This window comes from Trachinotus anak, unplaced genomic scaffold, assembly GCF_046630095.1.
Source record: "Trachinotus anak isolate AG129_WGS33_773 ecotype Australia unplaced genomic scaffold, CSIRO_AGI_Tana_v1 ptg000015l, whole genome shotgun sequence".
Taxonomy (NCBI): Eukaryota; Metazoa; Chordata; class Actinopteri; order Carangiformes; family Carangidae; genus Trachinotus; species Trachinotus anak.
In genome coordinates this window covers 16,198,978-16,218,804 of record NW_027273866.1, presented here as the reverse complement: position 1 = coordinate 16,218,804, position 19,827 = coordinate 16,198,978, and the positions used below count along the sequence as shown (strand labels likewise).

The window sequence follows — 19,827 nt, the reverse complement described above, 5'->3', positions numbered from 1 at the left end:
TCATTCATTCACTCATTGAATGAGTTTACTAATGGAGTGTGTGGACTCTACCAGGTCTTTTTAAACCACATTGAAGTGACCTGGCTTTAGGAATGGCAATGACCTTTAGTACGTCAGTCAACCTCTTTGTTCCACACTGATATATCTCAACAAATATTCGATGGATTGACCATTATTACCTCATTATATCTGTACAAAATTGCATAGAAATCTGTGGAGCAACTGACCAACCAACATTGAGCATTGCCGTTAGCGTGAATTTTTTTTTTGTTTGTTTCAAAATTATCCTGACGAAAAAAAAGCTGTATGCACATAGGCAACAGGTTATTCCTTAGAATCTGTCTTCATTTGACTAACATGTTGAGGAGTCAGTTTGTGAATCAGGCATTGAGTCTATTTTTCCAGACAGGATTTCTGTGTGTTGTGTTATGTTGTGGCTCCACTGATGTGTGTTCAGTATCTGTAGCTGCTGCTGTTCAAGCACGCTGGCTCTGTCCAGCCCATTACACACACGCACACACACACACACACACACATACACACACACACTTTAAACTGTGCCAGCACACACCGAGGCCAGCGGCTGTCCAGCTGGCAGCGCTCTGACTCCCTCATGGCACCTGAAATGTCGACTCAATTGCTTTGTCTGAGGAAAACCTTGTATCTCCATTAAGTGTGGTTTCCAAGCAAAACAAATTTATTCTAAGGCTGGAAGTCAGGAAGGTTTTGGTTTGGTTTATTGACATTTATAAGATACTGTATCAACATACTGCATCAGGATTTGTCAGGTATAAAACAATAATTTCCTTGACTCATTTCCATTGTTTTTTCAGAGTCCAGTTCAGAGTTAGAGATGAGCATTTCAATAACTCCAAATTGATTGATTGATTTTTGATAATAATTTAAATTTAGTTTTTATGTCACCAGTGTTATTTCAGCTTGGATTTAAAATGAAAGCCTCTACATACTGGGGATGTGGATTTGATCTGAACTTTATGTCAGGATATCTTGTGTTCTGCTGCTCCAATTTCTTTTTTTTAATCTCGCCAATCCCTCAACATTATTAAGTACCTTTTATGTAGCTATGAAAAAATAATGCACAATGCTCCATAATGTAAACCAAATTCACATACTGTACGGCAGTGCAACTTTAAGGATAAGGATGACGATATTGAATATGAGACAAAAACCATGACCACAATATCTTAATACTTCCTGACTTCTATACTCTGTGGCTCTCAGGTCCAAGCCCATTGGTTCTTACTAAAAGAAATACGTAGTTTTGTTTGTTTTTTTCCTTAACGCTCCTGAAACAGCTGCTCACTGTAGTTTTTAGTAAACAAATAGGAAGAGACTATTTTCAGTGGCGGATTAATCCACATTTGGTGCTCTAGTGAGTATTTTGGGCAGGACGTGTATGGTTTTGAAGTTACCATTTCATGTTATGTCCATGTAAATTGATATTATGTTGTACGGCACCAGTGAAAACTAATAAAAATGAACCCATCTTTGCCTTTGGCACCTTTAGTAACATCCTCTCCGGCTTTCTGTAGACTGCATCCTAACAGTACAAAGGTCAAGGGGCAGATATCTCATTTAAGGAATATGTTGAGCCTGAGCACCTCGGGCCTGTTGGAGCCCGGCTCAAGCTGGCTGCCTCCTGTAGCAGCTGGCATCAGTTTACAGCCGACAGCGTGCCAGAATCATTCTCCTCCAGCAAGAATAACAGCTGGCACTGATTCTCATCATGCCAACACAGGCTGCAGGACTTGATAATATTATGCTCAAGGTGGAGGCCCTGTATTGGTTTAAATTTAACTATACTGGCACTGTGAGAGCTTTGTCTCCATCAGTATTGGCTGCTTGAAATGTTGGTGGCACACAAAGTTAATCCTTGATTTGTGTTTTTAGATCTGAATGAGGATGCCAGAAACATCTAATTTAGTCGTCTGTATGGATTCTCACATCAGGTTATGGTCCCTGTAGCCTTAGTTATTATGTTTCTAGTTACATTATCAAAATTCTCAGTGTTATTTCCAATTAATCTTGTAAACAGTCCAAAAAAATTAAACTTAAAAACTTGACTTGGTGTCAAAGCTTGTTGTGTCGCATGAGAATTAAAGACTGAATTAATGAAACGTCTGGTTATGAATCGTAATAACCTTTTGTCTTGGTCGTTGTTTGGGAACCACAGTGAGGTCACCTGCAGGACGGACTGTCCCACCTCCTTCCTGGTCACTATAGCCAGAATTAGACAAAAGCAGCTTTTGATGGCTACATTTAAGATATTTACTAAAACACTAAAGGCTGAAGCTAAGAGGTCCCAGGCAAAAATCCAGCATCCTATCCCTGCTGAAGGTGTGAGAATAAAGGGAAAACACTGCTGGTTATTCAGTTTTAGTTTTTAATTATTTAGTTATTTAATTATTTATGTTATTTGAATTACAGTATGGTATGATAAGGAAAATTATAAGATCAAACAGTTTTTCTGTTATTGTATAACCCTGTCTGGAGGCTTGTGGCCCAACATATGCCTGGGACCTCAGACCGAGTTTGGCCCATATACTATCACTTCTGGAGAGATTCTGGCTGGTATTCTACGATGTTGGCTGACAGCTGTAAGATTTTCTTTGTGTGTGCCAGAACTGGTCCAGATGTGGGAGGAGGATCTGAGAATCAGACTCAAGGCGGAAGAAACACAAGCAAGTGAGGGATATTTATTTATCTTTTTTTTTTTTCCAACAGTATGCTTAACTTTTAATGTTGGAAAAGAAAAGGCTTTGAGGACACGACAAACACAATGTAGCAGCTAACATTAGCCTTAGCTCTGAGTAACATCCAGGACTGGTTCCCTCACAGTGGATGTTTCAATCCCGAACCTTTTATTTATTTATCTTTTGTTAATGTGACCTGTTGACCCACAAAATGATAGAGTTAACCAATCATGTGATCCTTTGCCTTGAGGTTACAATAAGTTACTTCTCTTGATTGTAAACTAGTTAGCATGGTTGATTTGAAGCTTACATTAGAGCAGACAAACAGTCAGAAACACGCACCAGATGAAGCAGACACCAAACATGTTGTTCCCTCTTTCACTTGCACTAAATGTAAATAAACAACAAGAAGTTTTAAGTTGGTCCAGAGTCTTTTCGCTTCTGCTTTACCGCCGTTCTGTATGTTTACGTCTGCAAAGAGAACTGGCATCACTTTAATTTTTGGGTTTCACAGACATAAAATGTTGAGAAGAAGCATGTGGTGGCATCTTGTCATCTTTTGTGGTGTTTTGGTGCATTTTTTTGAAGTTGTTCTCTGGTGCTTTGTGGCCTTTCTGTGGGGAGGGGGCATTCTGTGGTAGTCTGTTGAGTTATGCCATGTTTTATGTCATTTTGTGGTGCTTTTTGCAGCACTGCCAGTGTGTGCTCAGTCCCTGCAGCTGTTGGCGTGCATCCCCACCCAGCCTGGCACAGACGGCACCCTGGCACCAACTGATAAAATATCTTTGGCTTCTCTTATTCATGCTGTATCTCTTAGTGCTGGTTACTCTACTGGTAACACTTGAAGAGCTGCTTGTACGTTTAGTGACAAGGAGTAACTCTTTTAATCTTTTTATTATACAAAAACATTAAAAACCTAACAATATTAAATATATTAGGATTATTTGGATGTCTGATTACTCCTCTATCGTTCGTTTGTTTTTTTCCCACCCTCACTTTTTCCCTACCTGAGTTCTCTTTGGACTCAGACTCTGAGTCGGAGGTTTCAGAGGATTCAGAGGTTTTCTCGGGCAGGTTCGGCAGCTGGGCGATATCCATGGGCGTGTCTTTATACTCTGGATTACTGTGAAGTAACAGAAAAGTGGTTTTGTTTCAGTTGGTTGTGTGATATTTTGATTGTTAAGACAAAAACACCAAAAACCATCTCAGTGTAGTTTTACATCTCCTCTCTCAGGCTTTTCTCTGGAGCTCTGGTAACAACAGGTCAGTCAGCCAATCAGAAGAGAGGATCTGAGCCTCTCCTCTGATTGGCTGACTCATAGAAACCTAATCCTGCAAGACTGGATGGTGGGTCCAGGTGGGCTATAGTCAAAGAACACGGACATCTCATTTTATACAATATGGGACCTTTAACATTTGCCCTTTTATTTCCTCAGTCAATACTACTGAGGAGGCCAAAATAAAAGCCAGTATTCATCTTCAGCATAAAGTAGTGGTATAAGTAATTAAGTTTAAATTTATATTGAAAACATTACAATGCACAGGAATTTTATCTTCTTAATTCAACAGTAATTTTCTGCAAATACTCTCCACAAAGTGAAATGCTCAGAAACAAATACCAATCAATATTATACTAAAAATTATGCTTTATATTAAACTTTTACATTAACTGACTGAACTTTACCTTAATTTATTTCCTCTTCTCTCTCATATTAAATTACCTGCCCTGCATTAAATAGAGGGGAACTGTTTCCCTTCTATTTAATATGCATTTGTGCGATTGTTTTATTTAATTCCCATTTAATACATTAATTAAACTCAACAACTGGTAACATAAATTCATCCATCCGTGTATCTATGTGTGTCATTTTTTTCATTTAATCATTAATCTGGTTTCTTCACATCTTTGCTCGTAAAAGACAAAGTCTAGGAATGTGCAGATGTGAAGAAACTTTCTTTGGCATGACGACAACTACTGGTTGACCTCTGACCTGAGGACGTAGTTGACCCAGACGATGTTTTTCTCGCTGGCGTTCTTGGCGTTGACAGCGATGGTGGCGCTGGACTGGATCCAGATGTAACCGCCGTTCTTCTGGATCCACCGGTAGTACTTTGTCACACACTGACCCTTATTCATCACTGAGAGAGCGAGCGAGAGAGAGAGAGAGAGAGGTTTGTTGTTTCATGGGGTATTTTGTTTGATATTTTGTCTATGGCACATCACAGTGACCGAGCAGCTTGTTCATCACAGAAGAAAAGAAAAGAGAAAACATGGACACAGGGCGAGAGACCAGTAGAGATATGGAGAGAGAGGGAGAGAGAGAGAGGCAGTCATCAGATGTCATGTGACAGCTGGCTGAGAGCTGCTCTGTTGCTGCCGTCATTAATCAGACCAACACACACTGCCAGCCTCTGTGTGTGTGTGTGTGTCTGCTCACAACACACTCACACTGTGATAGGATGTAGATCCCAATATGTACTTTGAAATACAGTTTGACATGTTTGATATTCAACGCTTAGCAAATTAACAGTTAGCGTGTTAGCATGCTTTAAGAGACCAGAGAGGAAGCAAAGTGAAATTTCGCCTCATGTTGTTTAATTTGAATTTAACCACAGTAACAGTTTGTGTTTATTCGTCCCAAACCTCCAACGTACCAACTGTACAGATGTCAGTGTCTGACTGATCTCAGAACTGCAGTAGTGAAGCTGGGAGCAGTGAACCTAACATTTCTTTAGAAATGAAAGAAATACTGTTTGTGAGTGTTGTTATTTCTGTAATTTGACTGACAGCAGCCTGTGCAGCAGTGTCTAGTTTACCCACACTGGTCCCCATTTTTTATTTCCTTAGTTCCCACTGCCATCAGACAGTTTAACACCTCAGCCAAAGGCAGCTGAATACATTAGTGAGCTGCTGGAGGGATTAATAAAGTATTTATCTATCTATCTATTTTTCTGTTGCTTCGGTAACACTTTATTTGGTTGAGTTTACAAAGCATTTACATTTACATTTCAACAGATTAGCTGAAAGTTATTGGTTATTAATTGATAATTATTTGAATATTGTTGAACATTAGAATGTTTAATAAAGATAAATGAAAAGTTACAAATACTCTCAAATAGCCAGGTAACTGTTGTGTGTTCTTAGATGGAGCTTTCTAGGCAGTGTCCTCTGCTCTGTCTTTATCTTTTACCAACTCTGCTCTGTCTCACCTGATGAAGGTAAAAACTTTGTGAAAACACTGTTGAATAAAGACAGACTGAACAAAGCAACAGTTGTATGTCTGTTTGGACTCATTAATACTTCCAGCACCTTAGCAGAGAATTTGTTGGCTGAGGTGTTGGTAACTCTGCAATATTCAACTCATCCAACCCCAAGTTTGATCAAATTCTTCATCCATAAATGTTTTTTTATCTTCAGTGCATTGTGTGTAAAGGATGATTGCAACACATCTCTCAGAGAGCTGCAGTACCCACCACTCTCCACCAGATAGCGCTGTGTCACTGTGACAGGCGCCCCCTGGCCTCGGGGAGGTGGCAACCCGCCCCCTCCTCCCACCCCTGCTCCGCCCTGCGACGGCACGCCGGCAATAAATTTGGCTAAATTAACCACTAAATGGTTATCTCAAGCAATATGTATTGGCATTAATCAGTCAGCGACGAGAAGCGAGGGCCACTAAATTCATATCCCTCTCCTCCATTTAATTACGGGCACAAATAGGTTTTTCCACGACAGAGAAGAAAGAGAGAGAAAGTAGAGGGTGATTTATATAAAAAGAAGGCCAGTAATTAAAAACTATTAGAAACTAATAGCATTGTTTAAGACGACATCCCCAGGGCTGCTATAATTGACTTTGGTCGGGCGGTCGGCGCTCATTCGTTCTCTGTTTGCCTGTTCAGAGAGAGAGAGAGAGACAGAGAGAGAGAGAGAGAGAGAGATGGAGGGGAAAATAACTTGTTTGCATGTTAAGGCAGAGATGGTGAGATCACGTCACCTTGAATGTGACCTTGCTTTGTTTGTACGGCAGAGTAAATAACGACACAATGAATGCGCACACACACACACACACACACACACACACACACACACACACACAGTGCAGTGCTGCCTGTTCAGATGACTGCAGGTCCTCAGAGAGCGGCTCAGTGTATCAGCATGTCCAATGGAAGAGAAGACAGACACACACACACACACACACACACACACACACACACACACACACACACACACACACAGGGCTCTGTAACTCCAGCAGACTGCACACTGTGCTGCATGGAGACCGTACACTCTCTCTCTCATATGAAACCATCCTGTCAGCTGACGTTCATTCTTCAGGACACATTTGAAAAAAAACATTAAATAAATAAAAGACTAAATAATCAACACTGACAATGACCCTCCGGCGAATTCTGAGCTGAGAAATCTCTGCTCTAAACATTTAAATCTGCTGCCTGATATGCATTTAACAAATACACTACGAATTATATCGATCTGTGTTGTGAGGAGTAAAAAAAGAAAAACACACCTTGGACCAACACGGAGATGAGCAGTGGAATTAAATCGTTCACACATACGAGCCCTAAAAACAGGAAATAGAGAAATGTGCCACTGTGGTGCTGCTGCTTTAGTACCTCTCTGCGTTTGTACCATCTGATCATGGCTAAATACAAATGTACTGTAAATCACAGTGAGAATCAACCGTGAGAGCGGTGAGAGGGAAACAATGAGCTGAAACTCAGTTTAAAGCTCCATGAAGCTGCAGGTTCAGCTGATAATTCTCTGTAGGTTCATCACCAACACTGTTTTCACCTCGTCTTCATGTGTGTTGACGTCTCTTTACATCGCGTAAAATCAGAGACCAGTCCTCCAAGCTGAACAACCACACAGGTCGTTTACAACATATAGAAGTGTTTCCTGGAATAGCGGCAGGCCTACTGGAACTTGGTTGTCATGGTTACAATAATAAACACGTAGACTGTACCGAGAGCGAGTACCTACCCTCGTCACCATGGTTACTATAATAACGGTCTCGTCTCAGTTTGGTTTAGGAAAAGATGGTGATTTGGGTTAAAATGAGTTCTTCTGCAACATTAGACGATCATTGTTGCCATGGTTACAATAACAACAATGAACGGTCATGGATAATAGAAACAACACAAACTGCTACTGTCACATGGGAATCGAACACCGCTCTCCTGGGTCATATTCATCCATCCACCCCAACCTCCTCCTGACGTGGACTTTGTTGCTCTATAAACTACGTCACCGCACTTTTCCCTTTGCTCCTGTCATCATTACTACGACCACCAGATGTCGCCTAGCAACAGAACCTAACTATGGCTCATATTGACCTGCTGACAGACGACCTGTGGGCTGGTTCTTTACAGGTTACAGGTGTTAGCTACACAATGGCAGGATGTTTGAGTGTTGTATTGCCTCAGTAAAACTGGGTCCAGTCATCTAAATATATTGACCTTTAACTCCACATCCACACATCCAGTTAGATGTGTAGAAGTAAAAAGTCTCCATGAGGCTCATAACATTCGTGAGATATTTGTGTAAATAAAACTCCACCAACTCATCTGTATGTTCCATCATGACAGTGGCAGAAGTAAAAAATGACCTGGAGATGATAAAAGTATTTAAATCAAATGTAAAATAATCTAATAGGTGGTAAAAGTTGTCTGTCCAGCAGCTGCTCAGTGCAGCAGCAGCAGTGAGTCTCGACCAGCCCAGCAGGCAGCAGGGATAATATCCACAGGCTAACAACCACTGAGACCACTGCTTCCCTCTGTACAGGCAGGAATCAAAGCGGTCTCCTCTGCAGTCTTCAGTGTACAGGCTGGAGTTCTGCAGGTACAGGAAGTCTGTAGGAGTTGAGTCCAGTTTGCAGCACTGAACGGTCTGAGTGAGCACCAACAACCATAATAAGCCTCGAGGAGAAAATGCATCAGTTATTTTCCTTCTGAGAGAAGTGGAGATCTTTTGTCGGATTTAGACTGCGAGGCTCTGGCTTCGTCCTGGAAGCAGTACATGCCTGAACTGAACCTGAACTGAGCAGTTGGTGCAGAAGAGCCCTTGGTTTATGATTTGCCTGCACTAACTTCCTGCACTTGAAGATGACTGTTCAGAAGGGTGACGTGATAAACAAACGTTTCAGGTCTTTATGGGGACATGATGGAGAGTCTCTCTAGTTTGCCAACTGGACTTGATCCAGACTAGTGACACGAGTCCGCGATGACATGAAAAATGTTTTGAACCACAGTCCTGCATCTATCCGTCGATTCAGCCTTTGTCTTTGTCTCTCTCTCCGTCTTGCAGGTGAGGTTTACATGTTAACCCTCTCCTCTTACTCCTCCATTAAATCACTCGCTCTCTGATTGGCCACTAATGAAGGAGAGGAGTGGAAGAGAGAGAGAGAGAGAAGGGGAGAGAGGGAGTGCTGGAGGCTTGCCTGAGGCTGCAGGGGAGAGACCAATAGATTAAAGGAGCTCTATTCCCTTTTAAAGTCTCTCAACCTCACTTTTTTTCTCCTTTTCCTTCATCACTCCTCTCTCTCTTTTTCTCTTTCGGTCAATGTCATGAATTCTGACGTCGTCTTTCCCTCTGTGTTTATGTCGCTCTTTGCTTTGTCTGCCAGAGGATGGAAGGATGATGACCTTCTGTTATGTGTGACAGAGACTGTGCGTGTGTGTGTGTGAGTGTGTGTGTGTGTGTGTGTGTGTGTGTGATTGTGTAGCCTTTTTATTTGGATTCGTAACAGTGGGACAGCCCGTCGCTCTGTTGCCCTCTGCTGGCTGACTGTAGAACGTCGTGTAGTGTCCGTTGGACCCTTGCGTCTCCTCTGAAGCCCGACTTTGTTTTTCTCCATGATGCTTAAGTCACAGAGGCTAAATTCATCTCCCCCACTGTCTCCTCATTATCAGGACTATGACACAAGATAATGAGCCTCTGCATTTACACCTGGAATTAAAGCCTAACTTAAATCCTGGTCCGACCAACAGGTAAATCTCAGGTATTTCTCCTGTATCATTAGGTCTGTAGGTCTCTGTCTATTATTAGGGCAGGTTTCTCCACACACACAGATCCTTTATTGTAAGCAGTGGTTCATTGTTTACTTCTAGTATCCCTGCCCTGATCCCATCAGCAGTAACCATAGCAACCAAGGGCCTATAGATAAGCATGTGCAGGGGGAGGCAGACATTCTAGGAAAGGTATGCAGTGTCATAGAGTCTCATGGACAGATAGTAGCAGCCTCTTCCTTTAGTAAGACATGATATCCAGTAGAGTCTCTATGATTAGGGGAAGAATAACCTCGTTTGGACATAAAGTCTGCGATGGCGTCCCATTTATTCCACTGAAAGTTGCTCACCGGGAGAATCCAGCTTCTTCAGGCCTTCACACCTTCCACACCACCGGAGTTCGTCTCTGTCTGAGCAGGTGACTTCCTGCTGATGTCTTGCACATGAATGACACAGAATAATTCACTGATGGCTTCAAGACCTAATTCTTATTGGACAGTGGTGTCAATCGGCCTAGTAGTTCAGATACTGCAGCATTGATCTGTTGCATATCTGTTTCACTTCATTTCCCTCTCACCTGTCTATCAAGCATATTGTAAAAAAAATAACCCCAGAAGTACCTAATATAATTGTATTACTCATTCACAGACTTCTGTAATGATTGTTTATGAGAAAGAGTCTTATTGGGCCAATGTGCATCATGTGATCCTGCAGAACCAAGTGTGGCCAGTAAGTGAACATCTCCTTCAGGCCCTGAGCTGTTCAGACTCTTCAGAACCTCAACTTCATCAGGAGAATCATTAAGTTTTCTGCAGAATCACATTAATCCAGTGACAGTTGTCTGAACATCCAGGGTTACGCTGCAAACAGGAACTGACCCCAGCTGAATCAGCGACTGTTAACCGGACAAAATGTAAACAAACATAGTCTAAAAAACACAGGGACCCCCACAGGGACCCCCCCCCCCGATGATTGTTAGGTCTGCATGTTGGTATCAATATGTTTCCATCCTTCGGATTTGAAAAGAACATTTTCATCCAAGTTTCTCCTGATTCAGAGAAGATGTTCACAAACAGACCACAGGTGGAAATTAGGTCATTATTCAATAACCGATCAGTTAAACATCATTATGTTTAATGAGTTTGTTCAGTTACAATCAACCACTTCTGTCTCTTACTACAAAAAACACAAAGATTCGATTTTGCAACCACCTGGGTGAACTAGACTTAGTTTTGCTCACACAGTTAAGGGATTTTTATCTATATTTCAGTTGCACTTACTTTCAGATTCACCTCTAAACACAGTGGTTTAGATAATCTGAGTACACGTTGGATTGTTTCCACCCTGTCGGATTAAACTGACGGACACAGCGGTGAACAGTTGCAGTAAATCAGATAAAAATGTAGAACAGAGAACATCAAATTGTAGAAAAGTCATAGAAAAGTCAGCAAGTGATGTTCCTGTCACTCAGTCCAGTGTTTTCTACAGTTTGTGTGTGTGTGTGTGTCTGTGTGTGTGTGTGTGTGTGTGTCTGTGTCTCAGGTTATTGAGGTTGGCCATGTTCTTTGCTTGTCCTGAAAAGCATGTTTTTTGTGTGTGTGTGTTTTACTAACGTACCTGTGTGGATAGCTTCACAGGTGTGTGTGTGTTTTGTCTACAGACAGATACACTCACTGGAGTGTGTGTGTGTGTGTGTGTGTGTGTGTGTGTGTGTGTATGTGGATTCATTAAAGCCAGTGTTAGTCCAGAGAGACGAGCTCTACTAAAACGCCTGCAGGCTTAAATCCACCGAGCTTTCTCTTCTGTGCAAGTTTGTGCTCTCTCTTTTTTATTTGCCGTTGCATGTCAATGTCTCATGACCCTCTCTCTCTGAAACGTCCTGTGTGTCTCTTTGCTGTTGTCTCCTCCGCTGGTAATTCTGTCTTTTCTCCCTCTCTGCATGTCCAAATGCTTCTCTCTTCTTCCTCTTTTCCTGTGTTTTGCTTTAAAAAACCCAAATATTCTGTTTTTCCTCCAGTTATTTCTCTCTCTCTCTAAGAAAGTGAATATCTCCTTTTTTTGTTATTAAGACAGTGTCCCTTGTGTCCTCCTTCAACTCCCTCCTCTCTCCTTCCTCTTGTAAGCAGACAAGTGTATATTATTCTACCATGTCTTTTCTTTTTCCCATTCCCTTGCTATTATTCTATTCCCGCTCCTAATCAGCTCTTTTCTGGTGAAAAAAAAAACTTGTCAACTTTCTGTCTTTTGTTAATAACTATGATGAGACACAAACTCTGGTCTCCTGCATGAAACTCTGACGCAGTCCAGCACCATCTACCACCCAGATATACTATACTCTCTGGACCAGCCTAAAGCAGCACATAGGGAGGCTGCTGAAGAAGACCAAGAAGATCCGACAGGTGGATCCTTCCTGGCCCAACTTACATCAAGAAGCCACACAGAGTCGGCATGGCTGCAATGCTTGGTGTTTCAAATTTTGAAAGGCACGTGCTGCACAGGCAGGCACACGTGGCAGCTCAGGTAGCACTTAGCTTGCTTTACTTTCTGCAGCCGACTACCAGCCTGGTTTTAATATCGTACCTGACTGGTGTACAAAAAACTAACGACATCCTGCACTGGCACTGGCTGCAAATCAAAATGTGCAGAATTAAACAATATTGTTGAATTTCCCGGGACACTGGGTTGTGGAAAACCACTTTCCACACTGTTTTCCAGAATCTTGCTGTGGTTCACTCACCCTGAACCTCAGCAAGCTGCCTAAGTCACTGTTGATTATCTTGGCAGGTTAGGGTTAAGGCTGAACAAACAAGTGCATCCCGTCCTCTGTCCTCTCTGCACACCTTCCCTTCTTTTGCTTTTACCCTACATCCTTCCTTCCTCGGAGAAAAGATGAGTAGCCAACATTTCTATTTTCCCCATCTTGTTCTCCTGAGAACAGCTGTTTCTTTCTACTCTTTTTTTTTTGCTTTAACCATCTTTACTTCTATAAAACTTTCTGTGTCTCTCTGTAGAGCCAACCGTATCATCTTTCCTTTCCCTTAATTTCTGTAAAAAAAAAATAGCTACCCTTTAGTCCCCAGTATTCTCCACCTTATAATACATTTTCTGATCCCTCTTTCTTTTAAAATAAAATCTTTTTCCCCCGTCTTGTCCTTTTTCTCTGTCTGCAAATCACTTGTTCCTAGTTCTCGCTCTTTGTTTGAGAAAAATTTCTGTCTTCATCCTTTGTGCCACGTATTTCTCTGCTTTTCACCCTTTCCCTGCCTACAAATCACTCCCTTCCATTCCCTCCCCTTCTTTGTGGAAAAAAACAAGTTCACCCTCTATCTCCTTTTTCTCTTTCTCTCTGTTCTCGGAGTGGAAACGAGGACAGATTGACTTTGAGATCTGACCCGGGCTAAGACCGGCTGTCAGCAGGTAATGATAGAGACTTAGAGAGTGATGCCTCTTCACAGAGAGGGATCACGCCTCGTCCTCCACTTAAAAAGAACCCTTTTAAAATTTAGATCCCTGTTGAGAGAACAGGCTATCCCTCTAAAATATACCTTGATCGATTCCCTAACTATCCGACTCCTGCAGCAGCAGGGGAACCGAGAGCAGACGTGGAGATAAATCCCACAGAAAAAAAAATCAACCTGCAGGCCACTCCTGCTCTGCAGAAACAGAAAAAGTAACGTGCAGAAAGTCTTTTTTTTTTAATCACTTGACGATCAGCAGCTTTTGGAAAACAACATGGAGAACTGCAAAACTAAGAACTACCTTTGATTTTATGCATTAAAGCCTCAATTCAATTCAAGTGTGCAACAGAACTGAAGGCAAAGAAAAAGCTACAGCCTATTTTGATTACAAGAACTTTCCCAGGAACCTCCTGTATCTGGAAACTCAGGAACTTTTCTTGCAGTTTGACCAGGACCTGGATTTCAGTTTCTTGTTTCTGCTTCTGAGGTTGGACTTTCTGCTGCACCATAAATGGAAGAAAGTGGTTCGTGTCCCCTTTCCAACATCCTCACACACACCTGAGAAGGGCAGGGCAACAAATAGCGATGCATCGGACAGTTTGACCTTTGGTAAAGACATAGGACACAAAATAGGATGAATTACTTTGGCATCATCAGTTGGAACCTACCCTTAATTTCCAACCCTATTTCACCTGACAAGAACACTCTGCAAAAACATGGATTATGTAAAATGGGAATATTTTATATCCCTTCTTGATACCTGCACATCGTACCTAAGGTATGTTTGAGGTAAGGCATGTAAAGCAGTTGATTAAGGAGAAGCACTATTTCAGGAAACACTGCTATGGGTTGTATCAGAGGGTTGGAACAAATTTTGTATATGGTTGTTCAGGTTGGATGAATTTATCAAACTGAGCTCAACACCCTCACTTTCTGGTGTCAGAGGTTGAAAGCAACTATTACCTTTTGGATTGTTACCCCCCTAAAAAAGCAGTAGGTGGTTTGGGTCCTGTTTCATACGTCTCTGAGTTGTTAGCAGAGTTTTCCCCTTCACATGTTTTGGATAGTTGCATTGTTCAAGGCCGAAGGAGCGATAGTTTCACAAAACTGTGTATAAAATGTTCCTTTTTCTTCTATTCTACCCCATTCAGCTTTTGATGACTCCTACCATTGGAGTGGTGAACTAAATAAAGTGAGATTTTAAAAAATTATCATCTAGAGGAGTCAGCACGTAGCCACACTAACACTGTACAATATTAGGATACCTGGACGCTCCTTGTTTAGAAGTAAAAATACTTATTGAGGCATCAAAGAAGCGAATTGGACTAAAACACACAAGAACACAAATACAAAGGTTTTCCAGTCTTGCACAAACTGAACCTGAAACCCATCACAGCCACAACACAAACCGCATCTGTCACCATCCAATCAGATAAGAGAGATTCAACACGTCTGCTAAAGAAAAGTTGTAAATCATTAGACTGCTGCTCTGAAAAAAAGCTTCCACACAATCAGCAGCGAGTTCATAAAGCCACCAAATTAAACTGGCCCAAAGAAAGGCAGATTTCAGAACAATCTGACCACGCTCCAATTGATGGGGAGGATGAAGAGAAAAAAGACAGAAAAAAAGAAGAAAAGACACAGAGCACCTCCAGCACCTCGTAGCCATCCATTTCTGAAAGCCCCCCTTTCAAAGAGGAAATTAATTTTGAAAGAGGAAGAATAAAACGAGCAGCCGAGGTGACTGAAGGTGCTGTATTAGACTACGCTCGACAAAAACCAAGTCATTTAAACCGCTGGCTGCCGGCTCGCCTCCCTGACCTCCCATCCTCGCTGCAGACAGAGAGGAATAATCTCCGTCCGTATTTCACTTCCTTTTTTTTTTTTTTTTGTGTTTTACACATCCTAACCCTCCCCCCTCCCCGTTCCGTCTGACCCCACCGGGCCACTGTAGAGTCACTTCCTGATTGCCACTCTGGATATTCAGAGCTCAGGAACTTTTGGAGAAGGTAATTGAAAAAGTTTCAGGGAGCTTCATGCTGCTCCATTTTTTTTTTTTTTTGTGATGAGTTGTGTGACACTACTTTAGCTTTGTCACAAGTTACACCAGCAGGTGGTGGCGGCAGTCAGAACTCATTTACAGGTTGGTAAAATATGTTTTAACTAAAATACATTTACAAGAGTTCAGTGAGGAAGTAGAGATTTATTTTACCTTTGGAGAAGACGCATGTCATCTGTTTCAGTATTTCCAAAAAAGTTCACCAAGTGAGCTCTGCATTATGTCATCTTCACATTTTGTGTAAGGAAATATAAGTGTAAACATGTCACGTGTCACATGTGTCATGTCACATTGTTTCTGAAACCTTAAATATCTTCCACTTTGTGAAAACAACTACACAATTGTCAGGTGAGTAAGAAAATATCCGAGTTAAGTGTGAAATTACAGGAAGTCATTCTGTAATAGTTAATGCTCCACTACTGAAAGCTTGTGTCAAGGTTAGTTCAGAGCCACCTGACAGGAGTAAGTATCTGAATCTCTGAATTAGTTCTTTGCACCGCGAGTAAAGAAAGAAAACGGAAGGAAAGAAAACTTTTCTGGCTGCAAAAACCTTTCATGATGCCTGAATGGAGCGATACCTTAAAGCAAGACAGAACGTAGTAGAGTGTATCTGACTCTAATCAGCTGCAGTGAACAATATCTGATAGAAGCTGACTGTATGTGACTGTATGTGACTGTAGTGGTGTGTGGTCTGACTCCCATCAGGCCTGTTGCCCTTCCTCTGTGGTTGTTATTATTTGGCGTTCTGCCTAAGCGCCTTCACTACCTCCGACACACCGTGAAACGCTGAACGCCTCCTCAGCTTTTACCACCACAGTAAAATCTGACTGCAGCAACAAACAGCATGCTGCAAATCATCCAGACAGCCACTAAATAGGGACACCAAACCTCTTCCTCTCTCCCACTCTGTGTATGTGTGTGTTTGTGTGTGTGAGAGAGGCAGTGTATTATGCCTCCTGACAAGGGTAATAAGATTGTGGAGTTGCTGCTGTGAGGAAACTTTTCAAAGATACAGCAGAGCAAAAATTCACTCAGTGGCCTTTCACTTTCAGAGTTTAATCTAGAAACATGACTGCTGTGATGTTGCCCGTACAACAGACTTTTACTCTTCCTGTGGGACAAAATGTTGTCCAATGTGTCACATGTCTGAAAAGTATTAATAAATTAAATCAAATACATTAGATAAAATAAATCAGGCAACACTAGTGTTCAGACTTCAACCTGAAACTAAAAATCTGCCACCTCTCTGCGGTTGGTTAGCTAAGTGTGTGCAGTAACATCTGTCGGCCACAAGATGGTGCAGATGAGAAATAAAAGTGTGTACAAACAGATGTTTGTTATTCAAAAAAATATTTGTTGATTTTGACAACACAATTTCAACTCAAAGCCTATCAACTTGTTTGTACTGAAACTTTTGACCGATCACATGGTCGTCATTAACGTATCAGAAATTTCTAACATCTTCATCTCCATGGCAACTGTGATTAAAATGCTCCAAAAGAGCTCCAAACTCCAAAACAAGCACATAACCGAACCGTGAGTTGAGATCTTTAGATCAACTGTTGGGTCCAAGGTCAATTCTGAATTTCTTGACTGCAGTGTCCAATCAGAATGAAGCATGTAGTCAGGTGGTGACAGTACTCACAGTCCAGGTGGCTCTGTCTGATTCCCTCCACGTCCTCAGCGTGGATGAACTGGTAGCACCTCTTCCCCACGATGTCCACTGGAGTCAGGTCCATGTAGTCACTGATTCTGAAACACACAGGCACCAGAGCTGCATTAAAGAAACACAAGTGAACAGAGGTCATATGCAGAGATTGTGTTCATTATAATTAGTATTATGAACTGCTCCTTCATCATCTTCACTCTGTATTCAGTAGCACATCATTTCTTCAAGTTGAATGAAGTCAAGTTTCATTTTTTGTATTTCTTACATCAGTGGTTCCCAACCAGTGGGCTGGGGCCATTTGCAAAATAATTTTGGAGAAAGGTCATATTAAGGCCTATCACTGTGATGAACCAATGATGGAATGAGGAACCAATGAGGAACTTCTGTTGTCACTGGCCAGACCACTTTGCCGCTGCACCACTGCAGTCTGACTGAACGCTTAAAGATCACATCCATGGCAAAAACTGGAGGATCAATATGGACAACTGGTTAGCAACAGGAAGAGTTAAAAAGAAAGAGTCAAGAGACAAGATGATGAATCAACGGGTGACATAAATGTTTCCCCTGATTTCAGTTAGATCCTGAATGTTTGATTGTTACTATTAAAGTGAAAAGTGCTCTGACATGGTTTGGCCTCTGTATTACCGGGCAGATGTAGGCCCCCAACATTTTTGAGATTTTCAAGTGAGCCATGAGTTGGAAAAGGTTGGGAGCTGCTGGTTTACAGGTTTCATCAAAAGCAGCTGGCGCTTAAGTGGTTGTGCTTTGAAAAGTGAAACTGACGCAGAAGGTCGAGGTCAAGGTCAAAATGTACACTGACTGAACTATGAGGGCCTAAAATTTGAGCAGCACACAATGACAAAGTGTTGCTGTGAGGTTCCTTGACTCAAACCCCACTGGAGGTTCAAGATAAACCCTGAGAACCTATGAGATAATACAGAGAATTGCCAAGTATTTAAACTGGGACAGGACTTAACTTCTCTGTCCTGTCTGCACATACTTAAAATATTCAATATCAGAACTGCTGCATCCTATCTAACACGTCCTGTCCCACATGATGATTCCTAGAGTATGGCATCTGGTGACAAAAAGTCAACTACATCTATATTAGAGCTGTTACGTCTTCTAGAAATGCCCTTTAGTCTGAGTTCTAATGAATTACACCAGGTCAGTAGCCTTTGCTCTTCTGGCCAGATTCAAAGTAGAGTTCAATAAATCCTACATTTGCTCCTCCATAAGTGTAAGATTTTTCTCAAGGGTATTTACTGGCTAAGGAAGGACAAATAGTTGAGCACCTGTGTTGTGAAACTCTGAAATGTATAAATCGTCACACCGGGACAATTTTATCAGGACAGTTCTGGTACTCGACAATTAAAAAGAGTGATCCAGGGAAGAAAGGAAAAAAGCTAATAACCCAACAACAGAGAGACTGAAGCCGTCTGTCTATTGTACAGGTAACACACATCAGCTTTAAAAGGTTTAATTTGAACAAATTTGCCAAAGGATAGACAGAACAATTTCCCCGGTATCATTCTGATAGAGGACAGGTGGGGAGGGGGAGGGGGGGACTAATGTCTGGCAGGCAGATAACAGCACACTCTGTTCTTTAGAAAAATCCATCCTCCCATTTTCTCATTCTCTTAGAAACTCATCCTCAAAATGGGGCTGTAATGGGAGCGAGGTTTGTCTGTTCGCCGCGGAGACACTTTCTGTCGCTCCGCATTGAATATCATCATCTGCCTCGCATTGTGTCTCTTTTTCCACCCACAAAAAAAAAATGCAATCTGTCTACTATCATTTTTTTCCCCTCTCTCTTTTTATAATAAAACATGAAGGGTTTTTTTTCCATGATATGAATCTCCCTGGTCGGCCGGTTAACTCCTGGGCGAGATCCTGATGCCTATCTGCTTTATCTGGACAGAGGGAAGGAGATAGATCCATCAGTGACATATTTCACTGTTAAACCAGGGAGGATTGGGTCAGACTTCCTCATGAATAAGAAGCTCCAACAAGGGAGACAACTTTTTTTTTCTTCCTTGAACAGCAGGTATGAAACATGAATGCAGATAACAGACCGTTAAATGGAGTTTTGTGTGTGACACTGGTGCTTGAAAAAACTGGGTGGGAAGAAACTGTTTCTCTAAAATAGTCGATTAAATTATCAAAAATATCAGAGCAACAGTGTAAAAACAGCTCAACCTTAAAAGGTCATTTTATACGGAGGACCGGAGGGACTTTATTTTGTAGCTGCTGCATGACAATTGACTGATCTGAAAACATGATTCTGTACTGACTAATACAGGATTTGTGAGATCGATACCAATACAGATGTTTTTTTTCATGAATGCATAACATAAACCTTATTGAGAAGGATCATTACTTTTAGAAATAAAGAAAAATTAAAAAAACTTAAGTAAGTAAGTTTGCTCTCGCTAACAAACTATATAATAGAGGCATTTTTTTAAAACTAGCTGAAACATATCTTAGCATTTCCAAATGCAACACCTTATTACTATAACTACTATTTATATAAAACATATTTTAGCTTTCCCTTTCATTAAACTTGTCTCTTTATTCATATATATATTTTCTCCTATTTCAATTACTTTACAGCTTTTTATTACTGTTAAGCATCCTGTATTGCAGTCTTTGCACAAAAGGTGCTATACAAATTAAGTTTGATTTGATTTGATTAACGACAAATACATAGATATCCATATGTTGGAAATAAGCGGATATACATTGAGGTCCCAAAGTCTGAGAAAGTGGTTTCAGACCCTTTTCCACAGTATAACTTTTCAGTCGAGCTCTAATTTTAATCGCTTATAACAAGTTGTCAAACATTTTAATCGACTGTAATCTTTAAGTTTGGAAATACAGAGGTATATATTGGAAAATAAATAATAA

At 41.3% G+C, this 19,827-nt stretch overlaps 1 protein-coding gene across 4 annotated transcripts in view; it reads right to left on the bottom strand.

Moving 5' to 3' along the window:
• The window catches only part of LOC139632877 (neuronal PAS domain-containing protein 3), a 287,252-nt gene that overhangs the window by 7,027 nt on the left and 260,398 nt on the right, over nucleotides 1-19,827 (bottom strand). For all 4 annotated transcript variants that reach the window (XM_071498140.1, XM_071498141.1, XM_071498143.1 and 1 more), the window contains 3 exons: nucleotides 16,897-17,003; nucleotides 4,706-4,853; nucleotides 3,722-3,837 (listed from right to left, as the gene is read on the bottom strand). In XM_071498140.1, the coding sequence (XP_071354241.1) occupies nucleotides 3,722-3,837; nucleotides 4,706-4,853; nucleotides 16,897-17,003 (371 nt within the window). The remainder of the gene's footprint in view (nucleotides 1-3,721; nucleotides 3,838-4,705; nucleotides 4,854-16,896; nucleotides 17,004-19,827) is intronic.